Raw genomic sequence first — 21,044 nt, 5'->3', positions numbered from 1 at the left:
TTCCCTCTCCAGCGGAAATCGTGCGGGAAGGCTGTGAAAAAAACGCCGATCTCAGCAGCCGAAAATTGAACATGCCACGCTGCCGGCCCGGAAAGTTGGATAATATGACCGCACAGCTCGAACTGGAGCTTTGGGTGACATCACAGGCTGCACTTGAACTTGGGAACTCTAACCACCGGGGACGGTCTTCTGTGGGTTATGAACAAACAGCTCGGCTTAGAACAAGAACTTCTTTGAATAAACATATGCCCTGTTTTCTGGTGCTTGCGATCAGGCACGGACGAACGGCAGTCATCGGTGATGGAGGAGGTCTCCCCAGGCGGGATCTTTGTGACGCAAAAGGTATTCGCAACGCAGGGTTTCTCAGGCGACTGATATCTGGGAACCGTACTTCAGAAACTTTGGCGGAACCGCAGCCGACCTACGAACGCGCGACAAGGGTATATATCGCTGGATTGTTTAGAGGAGGCGCCGACCCCACCGAAGCTCTGTGTCCATCATCAACTTGGGATGTGTTGATGTATACGTGACGGCCTTGGTCCGACGCAAAGTTGTGCTCAATACACACTTGGAGCGACGGCGTACAGATGTGGATCAGCTTCTGGGCTTTATCCACATCATGAAAGCGGCGGGCATGAAGGATTGTTTTCACGACCTGTTTGGCTCCACGTTTTCGGGAAACTCGTCGAAGGTGTGATGTCGGCTTTTTTCCATGTTCGAGTACCGCTAATTGTTATCCGTGACACTCTAATCCACTCGCAGCAGATGATTCCAAGAGGAACTGCGCGAAATGGGAACTCATCACATCGCTAGAAGCGTATGCCATGGAGACGAAGCAGGAACTCATGCGAAAATCGACTTGCGGTGTAGAGGTTTGCTCTCACGCTGAGTACACGAGGTAGCGTTTTCCGTGCCATCTCATGTCCTTGGGCTGGCTGCAAACGGACTTCATCGAAGAAGAAAAGGAAGAAATTGGTTGAAGATGAGATCTGTATGAATCCGCGGTGCGGATTAAACAGGAAACGAGGCAGACACATGCACGAGAGAGGCTCACAAGATCTTGAGTTTGATACCTCAAGGCTTCGAGGCCAGCCGCGGGTCTCGCTGTTTAGTTTGGCGTCGCAGATGCTATTCGGCGGAGGATTACACTACAGCCGGGGCAGAGGGAAATTGCGGGATCCCCTGCGTTTGCCAAACGATCCTGCGTCCCCTGCGTGCAATCTCGGATATGTAGCACATCGACTCCTCCCCGACAGCGTGCAGCGGAGGGCGACAGTATAGCTATAGTCATGATGGACGTTCTTGGCTACCTCCAGAAGTGGTACCAGGGTCTTACTGGCGAATCACACCTTCAACACATTTCCCGCTCTCTCGGGGCCTCCGGTACTGGTCTCTTTCTTATATCTCTCGAGCACCATTACATGCTATAGAAGCAAGAGGCGCAAATGTACAAGCTCCGAATTTCGCTTTCGATGTGCTAGACGTGAGATAAAATGTATGTATGCTCAAAGCAGAGACGTCGCTCCGCTTCTAAGTAAAAATGTACATGATGTATATAGGGGATTGAAACCTACGGGTCTACACCAGCTACAATCTACGAACTATAATCTATTCGTAGATGAGCTTGTCAAGGGAGCGGTTGTAGTTCAACACACCCTCGGGGAACCACTGGTGAGACGAGGAGCGATTTGATGAGTTTCGACAGCTTGAGAATAGAAGACTTCCGATGGAAACATGAGACTTACGAGGCCAATCTCCTTCTCGGCGGACTCAACAGAGTCGGAACCGTGGCAGATGTTCTTTCCGACGTCAATGGCGAAGTCACCACGGATGGTTCCGGGGGCGCTGGCCAAGGGGTTGGTGGCACCGAGCATGACACGGCCGGTCTTGACGACCTCCTTTCCAGCCCACACCATACCGACGACGGGTCCAGAGAGCATGTAGTCAACAAGCTGTGTGGTGATAATAAAGGTGTGAGTTTCAGAATTGCCGTAGGTCGTGGGAAAAGATCTCTTCAGAAGCGCCTGCGAGCGACTCTCTGCGATCGTTTACCTTGGGGAAGAAGGGCTTGGTCTTGAGGTCAGCGTAGTGCTCCTCAAGGTGGGCACGGGAAGGCTGGACGGCCTTGAGACCCAAGAGCTTGAAGCCACGGTTCTCGAACCTCTTGATGATCTCACCGACGAGGCCGCGTTCGACGCTGGAGGAAAGGGCACATCAGCCATTGGCTCGAGAATAAACGATACGAGTCGGAGAGGGTGCTGCAGCAACGTACCCGTCGGGCTTGACCATGATGTAAGTGCGCTCAGAAGCCATTGTGGATATGGTTGTTTGTGTGGGTGGGGTAAGGATGAACGATGAGGGTGGTGCAGGGCGAAGAGTTGTTTTTCTTCGAGTCGCTCCGCCGCCCGACGGTCGATTCTGTTGCTTATGCAATCCGCAAAAAGCAAGTCAAACACGCTCCTTCTTTGGCCTCGTTGACGTTCTTGGCCTTGACTTTCTTGCAGTGCTACCCCGTCTCGTTGCATACCAAGTCTGTTGTCAAGTTCACTGTTGTCCATCCAAGGACAAGGGCATACACCGAACTGCTACGCATATCCACTTTTCAGTTGCCATGTTACGTTTCGAAGGTCACAATTACTTTCGGCAAAGGCTGCTTTTGGCGACCTTAAGCAACAAGCCAGTGCGCATAGATAAAATACGGTCTGACGACGAAGACAGGCCTGGTCTTTCAGGTAACGTTCGAGTGCGGACCTGATCATGGGAGCAAGCATATGCTCACCAACTTTTCCCTCACAGACTACGAAGCGAGTTTCTTACGACTGTTAGAAAAAGTGACGAATGGGGCCGTGGTGGAGATCTCGTACACCGGTACCACCGTCGTATACCGGCCAGGACTGATAATAGGAGGGAAGGTTCGGCACGAGTGTCCACCGTCGCGGGCGATTGGGTACTTTCTGGAACCCCTCATTGCGCTGGCGCCGTTCGCGAAGCATCCCCTACAACTGACTTTGAGCGGTGTCACGAACGACAACGTGGATTTGTCTGTCGACGCTATTCGAACAGTTCTGCTGCCGCATTTGAAGAGGTTTGGAGTGGAGGATGGACTAGAAATGAAGGTGCGAGAGTGTACTGATCAAAGTTTGTCATGATTACCGTCGGAAACGCTCACATGGCCCTCCCTTTCCCAGATCACAAAGCGTGGAGCGCCACCAAAAGGCGGAGGCGAGATATTCTTCCAATGCCCGATCGTCAGACAGCTCAAACCCGTCCAGTTCATCGAGGAAGGCAAATTCAAGCGCATCCGAGGAATCGCCTACGCTACCCGTGTGTCACCGCAAATGGCCAACCGAGTGGTCGAAACGTCTCGAAGCATGATGACCCGCTACATCCCGGACGTGTATATATATACCGATGTGTATAAGGGAGCAGAGAGCGGGCAGTCACCGGGATACGCTTTGACGATCGTGGCCGAATCGACGACTGGAGCTCTTCTCTCCGCGGAGTGCGCCTTCCAGCCTCGCAAACCGGCAAACGCAGATGTTGAGACGAATATCGTGAGTCGCAGGGAGGATGATGCTCTGGCGAACGATTACCACTTCCAAACGCCGGAGGATTTGGGCGCGTTTACTGGTCGGAAACTGTTGCAGGAGATCGAGAAAGGCGGATGTTTTGACACCTCGAGTCAATGGCTGGGGGCTTTGTTCTTGGCTCTCGGGCCGGAGGACGTCGGAAAGATCCGAGTCGGTGCTTTGTCCCCATTTACGTACGTTTGAGATGACCATCATTATATCGGTGGCAGAGACTGCAACTGACACATTGCACTTTCTTCTACAGGATACAATATCTTCGTGACATCAAATCGTTCCTCGGCATCACCTTCAAAGTGACGCCGGATCACAGCAACCAGACGGTGCTTCTCACTTGCTTGGGAATGGGCTACACCAACACCAACAAGAAGGTGACATAGAGATGCAGAGCGCGGGTTACTTTTGAGGTCACCACGCAAATGTACATAGTATTTATGTCTAAAATATGTAGAGCATTCCTTGGGTAGAATACGATAGATACAATGGAAGATATTCGGCGTTTCTCTTGCAGCAATGCCTTTTCATCCCCATGCGCGGCATGTCCGCATTGGAGAATGCAGATCTCTCAACGGGCTCTTGTCACGTACTTGTGCTCCAGCAAATCAACCACGATCTTATCGCCGATAGTCACAAACTCGGGTACAAGCACCCGAGCACCAGTCTCCAACTCCGCATCCTTGAACGCTGTCCCTTTGCTGTCGCTCGCACCCGACGATGCAGGTGGTGCCGTGTTCACAACCTCATACGTGGCCCGTTCTGGCATTTTGATAATAACTGGCGTATTCTCGTAATACTCCACCTTCAACTCCATCGAGTCCTTGAGGAACGGGAGCCCCTTGTCCCCAGCACTAAACAACGACATCGGCACCACATGCTCCTCATAGTCCACCGGGTCAAGTAAGTGCAGCTCGTGGTCCGCATACATAAATTTCAGCTGTTTCACTTGCAGGTCGACCGTCTCCACCATTGTGCCCGCGTTGAACCTCTCAAGCAGCTTCCCACCGCCTAGCACTTCTCGCAAGTCGAGTTTGTAGTGCGCTCCGCCTCGGCCTTGCGAGTGGTGGGTCATGTTGTTTACTATCCAGAGTTTGTTCCGGAAATCGAGGACGGTGCCGCGTTTGATTTGGTTGACTGAGGTTTGGAGTTCACGGTGGGATGGGCGGAGGAGAATGCGTTGCGGAGATTTATTGATGAGGCTGGACCGTGGTCCGCTTGTGAGACCGGATAGTTGCGCCCATCTTGAGCGTACGCACTGGAAGCTCATCGTGGGAAAAGGTGGTAAAATCTCGGTGGTAAGACGGGCTGCAACGTCCCTTCAAAGAGCGACGGCATGAACAACAGTTTCCGTTCTGGTTTGGGCAGCTCACGGAAAGCGTTCTTGTCTGGTGTATTTGAGTGTAGTGTGCGTATGACTGGAGGTGGCAACCCGGTGGAGGCAATGGAACGCCGGAGAGCTCGGAAGCGAGAAGGTTGTCAGCGTCGGAAAGACCAACACGGCAACACGCGGCGTTTTTTTCGCGCGCCTTTAGCGTCCTCATTCCTCCTTCTTCCTCCGACATTGACCCTGTGGACCTCGCCCGTTCTCTCACCAAATACCCCCTCACGAGAAGCAAGTTATAGGTCCTGAAGCCCAGTACCATAGCTTGTATCTGGCCACCGCAGCTCTAGCCACCGGTTTACCCACCGAAGCCGGTCCCACCACTTGAACGTCGCCATCGACGGTGCTGCCATAAGTCTTCTCTCACCATGTCTAGCAGTATGCTGGCCCTACACAAGGCCGCTTCTCGGACGCAGGTATGTGAGCGCTGTCCCAGCGTACAGACGCCGGAAGAACCGGCCATTCTTCGTTCATGTTCACTGATCTCTATGTTTCGCGGTTTCGTGCAGAGCGCTGTGTCCACGTTAGCATTCAACAGCCGATCACAAAAGTCCACCGGCCCACATATAATATCCAGAGGTCTCGTCACACCGTCTATAAGCGTCTCCAGACGATCGGCAATCCGCTCCACCCGCCCCACCCTCCTTCCTATCGCCGTCCACCGCAGTTCTGCCCGCTTCGAATCCACAAACTTCTTCACCGAGTTCTACAAGTCCTTCAAACGACAAGTAGCAGAAAATCGAGAGTTTCAGCAGAATGTGCAGCAGCTCTCCGCATCAACGAAGGAACTGGCTGAGTCAGATGCTGTGCAGAGGGCAAAAGATGCTATGGACAAGACGTCGAAGGGCACTTCGAAGGTCTTTGAAAAGGTCGGGGAGACTGTCGATAAGGTTGTGGAGAACCCAGTAGTCAAGAAAACTGGAGAGGTTCTGTACACGGCAGGAGAGAAGGTCGCTGAGGTTGGACAGAAGGTAGGCATTCCCTTGCGAGAGTGCATGGTTCGTTTCTGTACTGCGTTCTGTATGCGCTAACAAACCCGTTCTCAGGTTGCTGAGCCAATTTTGGACACGAAAGCCGCAAAGGCCGTCGGAAAGGGAATCAAGCACGTCAAAACGGAAGTGATCGACTCTTCAGACTCTGCATTCTTCCACGAATACGTACCACGTGAGCAGCGCGAAAAAGAACGTGCAGAACTGCTCGCCTACCAGCAGAGCAAAATGCCATTGGGCATTCCCGGCGTCCCAAATCCCAACAGAATCGTTACCGCAGATCCCGAAGCAGGCCAAAACGTCGAGCTTCACCGGTCGTCGAAGCTTGCCGAGTCATGGAGGAAGTTCAAGGAGGATAGCCCCATCGCGCAAAAGCTGTTTGCTGTACGACGTGGGATTGACGAGAGCGACAACCCTGTTGTCGAGCGGATCCGTGATTTCTTTTCGAGCAGTGCGTTCGAGGAGACTGAAACCGCACGAGTGGTCAGCGCGTTGAAGGCGGTGGATCCTACGTTCAGGACCGAAAAGTTCTTGAAGGAGGCTACAAAGTACTTCGTGCCAGAAATTCTGGAAGCTTACTTGAAAGCAGAGGCGCCCATATTGCGAGAGTGGTGCAGTGAAAGGGTGAGCATTAATAACCTTTGGGAATCTGCTGGTATTTATGTGGTCGCTGGCGAAATTCAGATCGATCTCACAAACCCTTATTTTCATTAGGCATACGCACGATTATCCGCCGGTTTCGAAGCCCAACAGCAACAAGGGCTCGTTTCCGACTGCAAACTTTTAGACATCCGCCACGTAGACATACGCAAACTCACACTCCTCGAGGACGAAGTACCAGTTATCCTCGTAACTTTCCAAACAAACGAGATCCTGATCTTCAGGAACCGCAAAGGCGAGCTCAAGCTGGGTAACGAGAACGCGATCGAGACCGCGACCTATGTCATGGCGTTCACCAAGGCGCAGTGCGTTGACCCGTCGGCTACTATCAGCGCGAGGACGAACGGATGGATTGTCATTGATTGGAGTAGGAGCACTGGGTGGTAGTTAGTCGATGCCAGCAGCGTTCGATGGTCGACAGTCGGGAGAGTGAGCGAGATCGCGATTTCTTCTCAAAGGCTTATTTTGCATCACACATGGAGCATTTCTGTATTTAGAACAACAATTTAGAGCGAGGGGGATTTACGGTAGTGGGCAGGGGTGGCGCTAGATTTGTATGTATCCATCACATATAGCTTTGTTTCGAGAAGAATCACGAATACGTCTCCATGACTCTATGCGCACTACATGTACGGTATGAGACAGGTCTCCGTAAAGTGGGTTTGTGGTGAGGGTGCTTGCGGATGTCACCGCCTGGGTTGACATCTGACACAATACCAGTTCTCCGAGCTCTGATCGGCCTCCGTAGGAACGCCAACGCATGGCCCATGGTACCAGACCCCGCATTTGTCGCAAGCTATCATGAACTCGCCATGATCAACCTGCGGCTGATCACATATACAATTGACGATGTCTTCTGGAGGGTGGCCGCTTGCTGGGGATTTTGGATGCAGTTGGAATGTTGAAACGGGAAATCCTGCTGGCACCGCGGCGGCAGGAGGTGGTGACAAGCGAGCGGTGGAGAGACTCAGTTTAAGCTTCAGCTTCGGTTCGGCGCCGCTCTTATCGGTTTCTGCGGCATTTCGCGGGATCTTTCGACGCTTTGTCGTCGCTATCTGGTCCAGATTGTCCGGCGCGCGCTGCATCCGAGGCCGCTGTCCCTCCAGCAGTCCTGGAAGCTTCGCCAACTCCGCCCCAACCATCTCGTCCAAAAGGCCCCTTTCCACGCTGAACAGGTGGTTACCTGCCGTCGCCACCCTACTATGCTGCAGTAATGGGAGCATCTGCTTCAACAAAGCTTTGGATGTAATCTTTCCGTTTGCTTTCGCCGCCCCTGCACTGACGCTCGATAACGCCTGCTTCAGACTCTCCACATACGCCGAAGGGGTTGAATCAAACACTTGTAGTGTTGGTTGGTGATCGGGAGGTTGGAGATCGACAATGTCGAGGTCTTCTGCGGTCATATGGGTCTCGTCGAATGATACCACGCACCCATATGCGGCCTTCCGTTTCCGTCGCCTGGTGAACTGTCGGCCACCGCCTTGATGTTCCGACCCGGACCGATGCGGATGGGAATCGGCGAAGGGTGCTCTCGTCGGAGATCCATGTCCCTCCTTGGATGGACTCGCTGAACCTCTTGCTTTCCTTGGAAGAAGGCTCTTATGTTTCGCTTCGAGGGCCGATGCCTCTAATAATTCGTCGATATCTATTGAGAACGAAAGGAATGAGCCCGCAGCACGTATTCCCTCGAAGAATGGTTTGCTGATAGCGATAGTGACAGGCACAACATTTGACCCCACGCACCAGTCAAAGGTCTTTCGAAAAGGCCCATCCCACGTCAAGTCCATCGGCGCCTACTCACTTATGGGAAAAGCAGCGGGCTCATCATGGTCTTCAGCTTTCCCATGCCTGTGACTGTTCGCTGGCGCGCCCGTATGTGATGGCGAAGAAGGGTTGCCATGGTTTCCTCCCACACTCTCTGGATTGATATGCACAGCCCAGGTCCGACAGAACTCCGTCAGCGCTGTTGGGTCGACGCTGAAATCGTCCAAAACTCGCGCCACGTCTTCAAAGTTCCCGGTCGTCCGCCCCTGGTGATTCGCATGCTTCGAAGCAGTACAAGCTAGTAGTTCCAAATATCGAACGAAAATGTCGGCAAGGATGCTGGTCGAAGAATTCTGGGCCCGTTCAAACCCTGCTTGGATAAGGATTTTTGCCAGCGCGGCGGTCACCAGGTTGGCTGCGAACGCCGAGCTCATGGAGCGGTTGGTGGCGAAGGAGGTTGAGGTCGTGTTCGATAAAAGAAAGTTCTGGTGTCCAAAGTCAGTCCGTTTTTCGTCTCGGCGAATTGCTGTGTACTATGATGATGCGGATCTAGGGATCACCCACACCCATGACGGCGAAACGTTCTCTTTCCTTTGCTCTTCTAGACCATAACTGGAGAAGACAAGAACCCGAGCGTTGGCTGATAGACGATGGTTGCGGACGACGTTCAGACGGAGAAGATGTTGAACGGTCTCGTTCGCTGGTCAACAAACTTCTTCCGCAAGTCCCACCCCCTCGAGTCCGCGTGGGAATTCCAAGCGAAAACGCGACCGAGCTTTCTCACCTGAATTCAGGTTGTCTGCGTCTACCCCAGGCAAGCCCCGTTAGCAACCGCTGCCGACTTGAACCTGGAAACTGAGCTTGCATTCTAAAGTCCATACACTCCACTCCACAACATACGCAGTAAGTGAAGCGCTTCCCTTCAAAACAAGGCCACTGTCTGGCCAAGCGTGCGAGGCTCACCCTTTCACTTCTCTGTAGTTAACGCAAAAGAAAACCGCCCAACATGAACTTTGGAGGCTACCAGCAACAACCGCAAATTCAGAGCGGGCTCAACATGTCCATGGCTGAACAAGAGTTGGTACGTTTTCGACTCTGCTACGACACTTGGTGGATGAAAGACCCGGGATGCGCAAAGGGATTGCCAGGACGAGGCGCCGAGCGGGGAGTCTCCAAAGGTGGAATATGGTCGCTTCTGATGGGTAGCTGCGGATTTGGGGACCCGACGAAGCGTCTCGGCGATGTATAGGATGGTTCTGTCCGCAGGTGCAAACCTTGCTGAGGAGCTTCAGCGCTACTTGTCGACGTTTGAGCAGCTGGGATTGGTTGGCCTGACCTGGCAACGAGGGGAGGCCCAAACGACACATATATGCGCCACGGGACGTTGCAGCCGGGCGACGGTTTGGGAATTTTGACATGACGAAGGACATCCTGATGGACCATGCAACCGCTTACTCACCTGATCCACTTTTTCGCAAGTGCAGGAGATGGTCACTACCTTGTTCAACAAGTAAGTTTACAACGAAGCGTGCAGACAGTGCCTGTGTGCATTCACTCTAACAAATCCGTTCCTTCACAGCATCGTCGACTCTTGCTACAAGAAATGCGTGCCACCAAAGTACCACGACAACGAGCTCAACAAGGGCGAATCGGTCTGCATCGACCGCTGCGTCGCAAAATACTTTGAAGTCAACATGAAGGTCGGGCAGAAGCTGACGGCACAAGCGAATCAATCACAGATGCAGCAACCGATATGAGAAAATAGAGCAGCAGCTATTCGCTCGTAGTTGTACGTAGATGCCCCTCCGGTAACGACCGGCGGTGCTCACTGATACACCCCATTCATCATCCCATCCAACGGAGTCCCTGACCGTACATTATTTAGAAAGATTACAGACTGCACCAATGAACACCTTGGAAAGATGTCTCATCAGGCAACGACCCGCGTGTGGTTTTGTAAATAGAAGCAGTGAATTGACAACATCTCGCGAGACCTAGCAAACGACGAGTCTTAGGGGACCCATGAATACACACACTCATCATTCTGTTTACAATACACGACGACAACGACCCGATAAGTTAGGTCCAACAACTATCCAAAATTGTCCAAAAGAAGCCACATCCTCACAGACGTCCAGGCATCGTGAGATGATACAAAGCTGTCTCAAAGCCCAAAAATCCTTCAGACTTCGTCAGCGCTACGGTCGGCCTCCAATGCGTCTTTGGATGCCTGCAGTTGAAAACGAAGTCAGTACCAGCATCTGTTCGCACCGGCACATTTCGACATCCGTTCCATTAACTGACCTGAGACGCACTGGCTACCACAGCCACCGATCGCAGGTTCGCACCATGCCTTCGCCGCACGAAGAACGCAACCCCTCCTACTGCAAGACCTCCAACCTGCAAGCGAAAGAGTAGGTGAGAAAACTGCGGATGATAACCATTAGCGGGACAAAAGCATACCACTAATCCAGACGTGACCACCGCTGTCGTGCTGAACTTGGCGCCCGAACCCGTGCCTGCTTGCGGGGTGTCTTTAGTGCCAGCGGTTCCGCCTCCCAGTGGCCCGTCATTAGATGCGGGAGGTGCTGCGGGAGGTGCTGAAGTCCCTGGGTCCGGAGCCTGGGCTGCGGCTTGACCGGAGCCTTGATCAGTCGCTGCAGATCCGATATCGGTCGTTTCGTCCTCCGTTCCGCTTGCTGAGAGGTTGGAAGATGAGTCAGCATCCACGCCCATGTCAGTTCGACGCAAGAGGCAGAGAGATCATGCTTTACCTTGACTAACAGCCAAGCATTTCCCATCACTGGAGCAGCGCCCGCAATCAGCGTTGGTGCTTTTGGTTGTACCACATCCGATAGACGTGAGATTGCATCTTGTCGCTTGAGGTTTGAGAACAATAGGACAGTCTGCCGACTTGCCGGTGCAGGACGCCGGCTGCGTACAGGTGAAGCCATCGCTGCACTGGTACGTGCTGTTCCGGAGAACTGCAGTTTGGAATCGATGTTAGCTCCAGATCAAAAGACTTGGAAGAGGCGAGAATGTGGACGGTACGTACCTCCGTAGGGATTGCAGCAGGGTTTTCGTCTGTAGAGATGAAAAATGCGTGAACAAACCGTCTCCCATCCACTAGAACCTCTAATGTTAGCTACGGCACTCACCGATCGCAGACGTTTGCTCTGATATCCTTGACACACTGTCCTTTCATGCACACCTGCGTTTGGTCGTTGAAGGCCCCGCATAAACTTCCGTCCGTCTTGTTCCGAAGCCTGCCTTGGGCGTCAGGGAACACAAGACACCGAGTGGGGTTCGAAGGATTCTAAGTGACATTGATACAAAGCACATCTTAATTTCCGATAACGACACGATCAATCGCATGCGCGCCGAATCTACTCACCACGCAGACAAGATTGCACGCGTAGGAGGTGGGCATGGCCAAAGGACAATCAGAGTATCCCCCGGAGGGCGTGTTCGCCAGGCCCGTTGCAACTTTACACTGGTCTTCATCTGAAACGTACGGGCTGTGAGCGAAGCATCAAATCGTCGCTTGCAATGTTATGAGTTCACACTGAACTCACACTTGATCTTCTCTGTGTACCATACATCCGCGGTACTATTCTCAGCAAGGCCCTGCGCGCATAAACGGTCAGCTACATGCGCACGAATGGGGTTCGAGTAAGACATGACGCACCTTTAATGAATTACGGGTTATGAAGCAACTAGCAATAGAGTTCAGTGCTGCCCCGATACTGTACAGTGAGCAATTGGAGAACGTCCTCCAGTTGGTGGAAGTGGAAGCCGAAGGATACATGATGTAGGGCTGTGCAGGGTTGCAACTCGCTGGGTTTCCCGGAGGCGTAGGGTGCTGCGTATCGTGAGCTGATCCCATCCCGTGGCCGAGTTCGTGCGTCACCGTCGTGATGTAAGTTGAGCGAGCGATGAGCTTGGTTCCGTACATGGGCGTTGAGATGCCAGTGTTGTAGCCGCCGCCTGAACAAATGCCACCGGCCATCCCCTGCTTGCCTACCTTTTCCCGCCAAAAGAGGAAGGGCTTAGTAATCTGCAATCACCGGATAGCAAGGCTATCACGCTTACATATGCTAGGCCCAATGTCGGATTGAAGTCTTGTACAGTCAAAAGATGGGTCAAGCATACGTTGGTCGGTAGCTTCGGTATTTTACGACCTGCAACTGCCGTAGCCAGCTAAAACCCATTGAAACCAATCAAAGATATGAGACCCCGCTAAGCAACATTGCATTGCTGCAGAACGCCTCTGGAATGCCAATCCAATCCTTCCTTCTAACCTGACTAAGCAATGACTCGGCATCGGCAGCGGGCTTTCCGAATCCAGATGCATCCGTTACGTTCTTCACTACGTAGATATAGCTACTCTGGCGTGATGAGTTTGGCGCAAAGTCTTTCGCATCAGCGTCAAGAGTCACTTGACGTACCTCACGGGCGTACGGACGTTAACGGTCTGGGAGTAAATACTGTCAACTTCGTTGAAGAGCGATAGGACGGCCATTTCCGAATCGTCTCCAAAAGTGCTATAAAATTTGTAATCCGCAATCACGGCAATGGGGCAGTCTCTCCCTTTGCCGGACACCACCGCTCGTCTGTGGAGGGACGACACCGGATGGCAGTTCCCACCCTCAGCATCACACCCATCTCGAACTTCGTCGATGAAATCTGTCTCCGCCGTTCCATCGTCCGGATTCGCTGATGATATCATCTGATCGGCGTACGAGTTCTGAAAGAAAGGGTCCGGAACAGACCCCATTACGGGTGGCTCGACAGTCCCGCAGGTAGCCGTGCCATTGAAGTGGTCGGTAACATCATCATCGCTGTACGTGATCATATCAAATTCATCGTCGCCTCCCGACGCAGAAGGAACGATTTCGAAGTTGAGGGACCGCCATTCCCCAGCAATCTCCGTTGGCTCACTCGCCGTATCAGATGGCCCGTCGCTCGTTTGTGTCGTCCCGGGTTGAGCGGCGCCGTGCCTGCTCTTCCTCACCCGCCTGTAAACCACGCGTCCCTCATAGAGCCCGTCCCTGATCTTCGTCAGTCTCACAGTAGAGTCTGGTTGCCCCTTCACTATTCCTATAAGCACATTGTCATGGTCGATAGCCGCAGCCTCATCGTCTGTCAAATGCCCGTATGTGATATCGCGTACTAGGTCGGTGTTCGGCGTTACGTCAACGATGATTATCTCGCCACCGCCAGCGTGCAGCCGTATCTCCCATGTAGAGCTTCCATCATCGCTGGCCCTTCTGTTCAAAGTGCTCGCGTGGACTATACGAAATGAGTGGAAGGACTCGTGCAGGTCGTCTGGGAAGAAGAGGGTGAGAACGTGGAAGTTTGAGGAGGACCGCAACAAATATTAGGGATCTCCCTTGCGAATGGGGAAGACATAAACTCACCACGTCTATGTATGAGCAGTCCCTGCACCGGTGAAGTGACTTGGAACCATATCGCGAGCAGTCCCAGAAGTGCGACCTGCAAAGTAAGCAACAGTCCATGCATGGCGTCTCAATTTTGTGTTATCCTGACGGACAGAAGGAGGGGCTTTCTCAATTCTCACTTTAGTTGAAGTAGGCGGGAGTGAGGTATCCAAGTCGATATATGCGCCAGCGGAAACTGAAGGCCTGAAGGGCCGAACGTCTTCGCTGCATTTTGGGCTTGGCTGGGAAATAAGCTTAACTGTGCAGGAAAAGGAGTCTGACGGTGGTGATAATGACAGCACAAATCGTTATGTAAGCGCTTGGGCAGTCCCCCGACTCGAAAAGGAAGCGAGCACAGCTGTCTCGACAGAATAGAGCACCCAGGGAGTCACCAAAAGCAGGCCTCCATGATGCTACCCGACAACAAATATGATGTCTTTGGTTCCACTGAAAGCACGACAAGGTGCGAGGCAAGCACGGCACGATCAAAGAGCTGATGTACTGCGTGAAGACGCGGGATCTTCGACAGCCATCTTATGCTACAGATTCACCCCATTGACGCTCCCGTGACAGTATGAAGCATGGATCTAGAAAATCAGCGAAGTAGTCTCTTCCTACCATTTCTCTCTCAAGACTACACTCAACGATAGGGTAGAGACGGTTACAAAACTCCCTGATGGAATTTTGTATCCCGAAAGGCCTGGATATGTTCAAAGCAGACAGCGCTATCAACATCTGCCACTTCGGGGGAATGATGGAGGTGTGCTGAACGTAACTCAAATTGCGGGATCACCTTGACGAAGGTGTTCGGGGAATGATTGGAAACATGCTGATACACCTGCGGCCAGAAAGGGCTTCATGTTCCCGGATGTCCTTTGGTTGGGCGTCTACCGCTATGCGGTGCTGGCACCTTTCTCGAGAAAGCATCGCGCCCTTCTGGCAGTAGAGCATTAGCAGGTTGTTGCTGCAGCCGATCAAGGACGTCGCAAGTGAACACGGTATGACCGTGGTGACGATGAGGTTCGGAACGTGAACATGAAGTGTGTATATGTGGACAAGCAGTCGCCCAATCAGAAGGTGTTGTCCTTCTCACTCCTCTTCCAACCTCCCGACGCGGCATCTTCGTATCCTCTGATATGATTTTGCATGGTGCGGATGAAGTCTTCCCTCGCCAGCTCGAGCGTTCTGCGAGCGTTCGGCTGTTCCACCATTCGCGCTCAGTCCGAAGATGGGATCCTATTTCGAAGCTGAACGACCTCGTAGGTCAGAACGAAAAAGGTCCGCCTGTCTACATATAAGCTACTCCATCGGCTTTGCACCGCTAGAGTACATGACATCGGTGCGTATGACATACTTTCGACCCGAAGAGACCCGCGATCCTTCATGCAGCATGTCGTGCTGAAAGAGCAAGACTCGTCCTGTACGCGGATAGACTTTAACATCTCTATCACGCCCGATGAACTTTGTTTCGCCCCCGAAGAGCCCCTCGTCATTCAGATAGATCTGAACGGTGACGAAGCTCGTCTCAGAACCATCATCCCGCCTGAACTGTCCATCCTCGTGGGGAGCAAAGTACTGTCCCGGATCATAACGCAAGAACCTGAGACGCTCGTTCAAACCCGAGACAGGGAGATTTCGGACGGTTTCCGGGATGAACGGCCGCAAACGTCCGAAAAAGCTTTCTGCCAACTTTTTATCGTCGTTGATCCAATCGTTGTTTCGGACATTTGGCATGGAAGCCTGTTGTCAATAGCCACGTTGACGAGGGCTTGCTCGTATGCTCCGGACCTCTCAGAGAGGTCGATCAGGTTCTTACATTCAACGGGGGTGAAGAGACCGTCAATGGTGATGGCGAACTTTCCGTGAAGCTCGAGGGCGTTGACCTCGGGGCGAGCTCTGCCGTTCTCGACATAAGTTGAGGCCATGCCCTACATATGACAGCCCTGAAGTACGTCGGACGAACAACTGTCAGTATCGCTACAGTATCGTCAAAGTGGACTGATCGCCTGAGGAATTCTCTCTAAACGCGGCGAGCATGGTTACTGTCCCGGTTGATTACGAACGCTAATCATTCGGGCCTGCGCGCCGCTCGAAAGTGCTAAGCTGCGCACGCGTGTATTGTACAGTATATTATAGCGTGGCTTTCCTCTGATTGGAATGATCCCGGCGGCGGGGGGGGCGCCATCCGACACAAAGTGGCCGCAGCGGTGAGGGCGAGTGGGAGAGGGAAGGAAGGCGTTGCGAGAACACCCTTACGCCCAAGGCCCCAAGCGAGATATCCCGGCCCTCCAGCACACAAGCACACGCTGCATATCCACAACGCTCCCGCCCAAACTCGCAGATACCGCACGTCGGAGCAGCGGAGCCCTTTTCCTGTGAACTGCCGAACGAGTTACGGACCGCGGTCATGTCTCAACGAGGATCCCCATGTACGAGCGACAATGACTGTGCACCCACTCCCGGCATGCCAAAGTGTCTTAAGGACGGGCTGGGCGCCACAGTGGAGGTCGGACAGTGTGTGTCGCAGGACGTCTTCAACTCGCCACCGCCCACAGCGACGGCAACGCCTTTGCCAGCAAAAGCAGGGGGTTCAGGCCCCAGCGCGGCTTCAGTGGTATGTGGAATTCACAGTCAATTCACAGTCTGCACTCCTCGCGGTATAGATACTTATAGAACGTTTCTTTGCACAGCTGACGATAGTCGGCGCCGTGGTTGGATGTGTTCTCGTACTCGCTGGGCTGTTGTGGATTGCACGGATGAAGCAGATATTTCCCTTTCACTATCTGCGGAAGCGGCAGGATGACGACTGGGAGGATAAGCTGAATCTATCTGCCGTGGAGATGGAAGCGAAGGGGGCGGACCGTTCCACTGCTCGGCAATCCCGCATAGGAGGGCCGTCTGGCGTCCAAGGGAGGAGCACTGTTGGGCAGAGACCGGAGTTGTCGGCAGTTGTGCCGTCAGAGATCGGGGTGACCGGAGCATCGAATATGCGAGCGTCTCCCGACCTTGAAGACCAGGGAGACGCCGCTTCAGAAGAGCGTGGACGGGGACATGGCCGACGTGGAAGTCTCACTAGTCATGACGACCAGTCTAGAGCCAGCTCCGCAGGTCGCAGAAGCCGGCGGTCGTCTCGCGCTAGTATCGCCAGTTCGTTCGTGCCGGACTATCTCCACGATCTACCCCCGGTTCCTGCCATGCCGACGATCGTGCATAACGGTCCAGACTCTAGAGTCACGGCCGCCAGGCTCTCCACGATCTTCACTGCGGAACAGCTGGAAGAACTGCAACAGCAGATGCAGTCGTCAGCGCCACCGTTACCGACCAGTGCGCACACCACAAGGCCCTCCGTCGTATCCCCTACTTCCAGCACCACCTCACTTTCGCAACTGCAAAACCCCTCCGTTCGATCGCTTGCATCGGAAGAGAACCGACAATCCATCCGCCACTCGTTCTTCGCTTTCGACAACACATATTCCGGAACGCTAGACAAAACAACCGGCCTATTCTTATTCGACAAGCCAGAAGAATCCATAGACTACTACAATAAGCTGTCGCAGCAGACCATTCTGAGCCAGCAAAAGGCGGCAGGGACGCAACAAACGTCCAGCGGCCGGAAATCCATAGACGAAGTGCGGGAGAAACGCCGAAAATCCAAAACCCGCCTTCCTATAGACCCCTCCAGTCAAAAACAACGGCGCTCCCGGGCAGAAGCGCTGCCTATGTCTATGACGCACGCGAACTCGTCTCGCAGCAGCCTTACCAAAGCCAACCTCGCGAAGCTAGACGTGGCGTCGAAGCCGGTGACAAAACCGCGCCGCTTTGAAACCCCGACCCAGGGCAGTAGCAGTTCCCCGACTACATCGACGTCGCGGAGCAGTAGCGCGGCCTTGGCGCCCGAAAAGCGCAAATCGACGCATGAGAGTGCTGGGCATCCTTCCCGGCGTTGATAACTTATGTATTTTCTTTTGTAAATCCCGCCGTATATGTAATATTTCTGTTATCGTTGTCCATAGATAGAGCTCTCTCTTGTAATCTAGTATCTGTAACTCTTCAGTGTAAAGATGATAACTTTTACTCAAGCGCGGAAACCTCCAATCGAGACAATGCCATTCCGAGGAGCAGTGTATCGGTTGTAACGTTCATGTATTAGAAAAGAGTACATATAAAAGCTCTATGAGGGGGAAATAATGCATATTTACAATGATAGCGATCTCAGAAGAGACTACGCAAAATTGTCACGGTAAAGAAAGAGTCAAAAGGAAGTACGTCCAAAACTTAATGATAACTTCGATGAGACCGGGGTCTCAACATCAAATGACTACTCTGGCCGGTTTGCTCGTCCTCCTCAGAAGGACATATCCGCCAAGAATCCACGACGTCGCAAGGGATGCGAGGATGACGGCGCAGAGAGCAACGCTGATGGTGCCGAGATCGTACGTGCGAAGGACCTCCTCGCCGTCGTTGATACAGATTTCGCCGGGATTGCAAGTGAGGGCGAGGCCGGTGAACTCGGTGATTGCGAACGCGCGGTAGGCGTCTGATGTGGGAGAGAAGGGGGGGTTTGTGTGAGTTTGCGGGTTTTGAGAGGTGGGGATGGGATGGTGAGCGTATACTTACAAGCAACGGGCGAGACGTAGTGCAACCATCTGAACCACCAGCCGAGGGTACCGACGTTGAATGCTTGTCCACCGAACAACATGAAGACGACCCCGACGAGCGGGCCAAAGGCTTGAGCGGCGGTTACGGTCGGCGCGGCAGCACTGGTAAGCAGCCCTATCGAGACGGCGCAAGTGACGACGAGGAGGTTGACACCGATCCACGTAAAGAACTTGCCGACGTCGCTCTGCAGACCGATGATCCAGTACAACGGTGCGGTACCAAGCACCGTAAAGAAGAAGGTGGGAAGGAGGATAATCAACAACTTGGCGAGGTAGAACGCCGAGACCTGGTACGATCCGGCCGCACGTTCTCGGCGGAGGATGATGCGTTCGAGCGGGAACGTCCCGAGGATGGGCTGCATGATGGAGAACATGGCGTTGACGGGGTACACGAACAGAACACCGATTCGGTTCTGCAGGCCTCGCTGATCGTTCGCGAGCTGCAGACTGGAGAAGCCCATCAGGACGGTGATGAGGACAGTGCGGACGATTTCGGCGATCAGCTGGGTCTTGTCGCGGCGTCGATCGATGGTGGCGCGTTTGAGCAGGATGGAGAACTGGGTGAACCATGAGTTGGGCGCGTTGAGGTCTTCGACGACCGTCTGTTTGGGTTTGACGGGGAGACCGATTTGGGGCGCGTCGATGCTGTAGTGCACTGCCACGTCGTCTCTCTTCCCAACATCGATCGACCTCTTGGTGTCGCTGAAGGCCTTGAACCTCTTTACGCGCTCCGAGTCTTCTTTTTGGTAATCGAGTCTCACAGTCAAGCAGTCCATGAAGAAATCAGCGGGATTCTTGCGGATAGGGCACTAAAATGAAAAATGACGGTTCATTCGGATTCCTGCCTTATCAACTATCGATAGGAAGATAGAAGCGTACCTTGTAGCCCGCGACCTCCTCGAAGTGAAGGAGGGCTTTCTCCGGTGAGCCCATGTACGCGACGGTGCCCTCGGCGAGGAAGATGACGGTTGAGAACAGCTCCATGATCTCATAACTGGGCTGATGGATCGTCAGGAGGACGATGCGGTTAGTGCGCATCGCCTCCTTCTTCACGTTCTCGAGGATGGCGAAGGCGGAATTTGAGTCGAGTCCCGATGTGGGTTCGTCGAGGAACAGTACACGGGGATTTCCTATACGAACGATGTTATCAACCATCTCAGCACGCCCGCTTCACTTGCGGTAGTTCATTCACGCTTATGAACAACAGCAAACGATACATACCAACGATCTCCTGCCCGATTGCCGTTCGTTTGCGCTCCCCACCAGAGACACCCCTGGTCAACCCATCACCAATATGCGTATCCGCCGCCTTGGTCAACCGTAGCGACTTGAGGACCTTCTCAGCTTCGGCATCTCTCTCCGCCATCGTTGGGTATTCCTGCGGACTGAGTCGTAACCGAGCGGCGAACTGAAGCGTTTCGCGGACGGTGAGGTTAGAGTAAAGGTGATCGTCTTGCTCGACGAATGCCATCAGCTTCTTCCATTGCTTTGGGTTGCGCGGGCGGCCGTTGAGAGCGACATCACCGTTGAGCTTTCCGGTGGAAATGCGGCCTGATAGGCTATATGGCATATGGAGCGATGGTCAACTCAACATCTCCAAAGCTGTGTCAAGATTGGGGCACTAAACATACCAGTTGAGTAGAGTGGTCTTACCAGCTCCGGACGACCCCATGATTGCGACCAGTTCGCCGGTTTTGACCTCGCCGGACACTCCATCAAGAAGCACTCGTTCCTGATCCTTGCCTACTTTCAGGGAGTACCTAAGATTGTTCCAAGACAAGGATCCCGAAGGGAAACGGTTCGTCGCAACATCCTCAGTGCTCTCCCCGATAGAGTCATCGATGTCGATTTTATGGGTGCCGCTGGATCCGCCGCTGGATCCGAGGCTTTCTTGCCGTTCAGGTTTGTTTGGAGCATGCTCCTCGTTGCGTTGCACTGCAATCATCTCGTGCATTGTTGCGGCGTTCTTGGCTACTGGCTTATAGAGCTTTACACAGCGGTTGAAGGGTATGCGAACGATGTATGGTTCTGGGAAGGGGGATCGAGACACGGTCCTTCCATTTTATGTACGAGTTCGGGGCCGTACGCCGCCTCTTCCTGTTTGAACAAACTTCCCGAGTGCGCATGTGTGGCTCTCGCATCGATCCGCTTTTCGAAAGACCAACGGCGGAATACATCACGGAGAACACCCGAACACCCTGACCAAGTGCCGCTCTAACCTTCCTCTTTTCTTTTTTTTGGTTCCGCTTTGCGGGTGTGGGTTGGTGGACTGAGACGAGGACACGTAGTTGCCGACACAACTTTTGTAAGTGATGACTACGTGTTTTGGATGAGGCTCCGAGATTTCCGACAAGCAGCCGAAGCCGCGTCCGCGTCCGCGTACATCCACGTGTACAGGAATACAAAAAAAGCACATTTATGTTGCAGACAGCTGCGCATGCGGCCAACTGTCAGTTGCATGCAATTCGACAGTGCCGCTTCCCGAGGTCCGAATTCGGAATAATGACACTTCTCCCCCTGACATGTGATTATTACTGGGAGGGACGCACGCAGGTGGTGTTATACCG

The 21,044-nt window shown here is 53.3% G+C and overlaps 11 protein-coding genes across 11 annotated transcripts; 4 read left to right on the top strand and 7 right to left on the bottom strand.

The window, feature by feature from the left end:
• Nucleotides 1-1,608: 1,608 nt before the first annotated feature.
• On the bottom strand, nucleotides 1,609-2,313 carry EV422DRAFT_550184 (nucleoside diphosphate kinase; the record flags this gene model as incomplete). The annotated part of the gene is made up of 4 exons (XM_053071756.1): nucleotides 1,609-1,668; nucleotides 1,746-1,952; nucleotides 2,053-2,197; nucleotides 2,273-2,313. The coding sequence occupies 4 exons, from the start codon at nucleotides 2,311-2,313 to the stop codon at nucleotides 1,609-1,611; spliced, it is 453 nt and encodes a 150-aa protein (XP_052927625.1).
• A 298-nt stretch (nucleotides 2,314-2,611) lies between these two features.
• On the top strand, nucleotides 2,612-3,967 carry EV422DRAFT_565514 (RNA 3'-terminal phosphate cyclase/enolpyruvate transferase; the record flags this gene model as incomplete). The annotated part of the gene is made up of 4 exons (XM_053072327.1): nucleotides 2,612-2,732; nucleotides 2,797-3,116; nucleotides 3,189-3,763; nucleotides 3,835-3,967. The coding sequence occupies 4 exons, from the start codon at nucleotides 2,612-2,614 to the stop codon at nucleotides 3,965-3,967; spliced, it is 1,149 nt and encodes a 382-aa protein (XP_052927624.1).
• Nucleotides 3,964-5,073, bottom strand: EV422DRAFT_360963 (uncharacterized protein). Its single transcript, XM_053066643.1, has one exon. The coding sequence runs from the start codon at nucleotides 4,849-4,851 to the stop codon at nucleotides 4,153-4,155; it is 699 nt and encodes a 232-aa protein (XP_052927623.1). The 5' UTR covers nucleotides 4,852-5,073; the 3' UTR covers nucleotides 3,964-4,152.
• A 6-nt stretch (nucleotides 5,074-5,079) lies between these two features.
• EV422DRAFT_521546 (uncharacterized protein) lies at nucleotides 5,080-7,128 on the top strand. Its single transcript, XM_053069761.1, has 4 exons — nucleotides 5,080-5,381; nucleotides 5,475-5,936; nucleotides 6,012-6,578; nucleotides 6,669-7,128. The coding sequence occupies exons 1-4, from the start codon at nucleotides 5,334-5,336 to the stop codon at nucleotides 6,999-7,001; spliced, it is 1,410 nt and encodes a 469-aa protein (XP_052927622.1). The 5' UTR covers nucleotides 5,080-5,333; the 3' UTR covers nucleotides 7,002-7,128.
• Nucleotides 7,129-8,438, bottom strand: EV422DRAFT_521544 (uncharacterized protein). Its single transcript, XM_053069760.1, has one exon. The coding sequence runs from the start codon at nucleotides 8,399-8,401 to the stop codon at nucleotides 7,301-7,303; it is 1,101 nt and encodes a 366-aa protein (XP_052927621.1). The 5' UTR covers nucleotides 8,402-8,438; the 3' UTR covers nucleotides 7,129-7,300.
• On the bottom strand, nucleotides 8,176-8,947 carry EV422DRAFT_360887 (uncharacterized protein). The gene is made up of 2 exons (XM_053066642.1): nucleotides 8,333-8,947; nucleotides 8,176-8,259 (listed from the first exon to the last, which is right to left on the bottom strand). Exon 1 carries the CDS (start codon nucleotides 8,810-8,812, stop codon nucleotides 8,408-8,410), a length of 405 nt encoding a protein of 134 aa, XP_052927620.1. The 5' UTR covers nucleotides 8,813-8,947; the 3' UTR covers nucleotides 8,176-8,259; nucleotides 8,333-8,407.
• A 201-nt stretch (nucleotides 8,948-9,148) lies between these two features.
• On the top strand, nucleotides 9,149-10,268 carry EV422DRAFT_360845 (Tim10/DDP family zinc finger-domain-containing protein). Its single transcript, XM_053066640.1, has 4 exons — nucleotides 9,149-9,281; nucleotides 9,360-9,459; nucleotides 9,863-9,888; nucleotides 9,958-10,268. The coding sequence occupies exons 2-4, from the start codon at nucleotides 9,385-9,387 to the stop codon at nucleotides 10,133-10,135; spliced, it is 279 nt and encodes a 92-aa protein (XP_052927619.1). The 5' UTR covers nucleotides 9,149-9,281; nucleotides 9,360-9,384; the 3' UTR covers nucleotides 10,136-10,268.
• A 1,317-nt stretch (nucleotides 10,269-11,585) lies between these two features.
• On the bottom strand, nucleotides 11,586-13,406 carry EV422DRAFT_360878 (uncharacterized protein). Its single transcript, XM_053066641.1, has 7 exons — nucleotides 12,827-13,406; nucleotides 12,680-12,761; nucleotides 12,471-12,578; nucleotides 12,067-12,402; nucleotides 11,954-12,005; nucleotides 11,773-11,896; nucleotides 11,586-11,694 (listed from the first exon to the last, which is right to left on the bottom strand). Coding segments are annotated over exons 1-7 (1,110 nt in total). The 5' UTR covers nucleotides 13,234-13,406; the 3' UTR covers nucleotides 11,586-11,693.
• On the bottom strand, nucleotides 13,370-14,021 carry EV422DRAFT_360773 (uncharacterized protein). The gene is made up of 3 exons (XM_053066639.1): nucleotides 13,799-14,021; nucleotides 13,552-13,706; nucleotides 13,370-13,478 (listed from the first exon to the last, which is right to left on the bottom strand). Exons 1-3 carry the CDS (start codon nucleotides 13,899-13,901, stop codon nucleotides 13,473-13,475), a joined length of 264 nt encoding a protein of 87 aa, XP_052927617.1. The 5' UTR covers nucleotides 13,902-14,021; the 3' UTR covers nucleotides 13,370-13,472.
• A 2,028-nt stretch (nucleotides 14,022-16,049) lies between these two features.
• EV422DRAFT_360750 (uncharacterized protein) lies at nucleotides 16,050-17,938 on the top strand. The gene is made up of 2 exons (XM_053066638.1): nucleotides 16,050-16,433; nucleotides 16,510-17,938. Exons 1-2 carry the CDS (start codon nucleotides 16,227-16,229, stop codon nucleotides 17,764-17,766), a joined length of 1,464 nt encoding a protein of 487 aa, XP_052927616.1. The 5' UTR covers nucleotides 16,050-16,226; the 3' UTR covers nucleotides 17,767-17,938.
• A 5-nt stretch (nucleotides 17,939-17,943) lies between these two features.
• EV422DRAFT_521516 (P-loop containing nucleoside triphosphate hydrolase protein) lies at nucleotides 17,944-20,789 on the bottom strand. Its single transcript, XM_053069759.1, has 5 exons — nucleotides 20,109-20,789; nucleotides 19,699-20,036; nucleotides 19,357-19,607; nucleotides 18,437-19,286; nucleotides 17,944-18,356 (listed from the first exon to the last, which is right to left on the bottom strand). The coding sequence occupies exons 1-5, from the start codon at nucleotides 20,429-20,431 to the stop codon at nucleotides 18,130-18,132; spliced, it is 1,989 nt and encodes a 662-aa protein (XP_052927615.1). The 5' UTR covers nucleotides 20,432-20,789; the 3' UTR covers nucleotides 17,944-18,129.
• Nucleotides 20,790-21,044: the final 255 nt, after the last annotated feature.

The sequence above is a fragment of the Fimicolochytrium jonesii genome (assembly GCF_025526975.1).
Source record: "Fimicolochytrium jonesii strain JEL569 chromosome Unknown EV422scaffold_5, whole genome shotgun sequence".
NCBI classification, from domain to species: Eukaryota; Fungi; Chytridiomycota; class Chytridiomycetes; order Spizellomycetales; family Powellomycetaceae; genus Fimicolochytrium; species Fimicolochytrium jonesii.
Note: the sequence above shows the minus strand (reverse complement) of the source record. Positions and strands in the feature narration are given on the sequence as shown.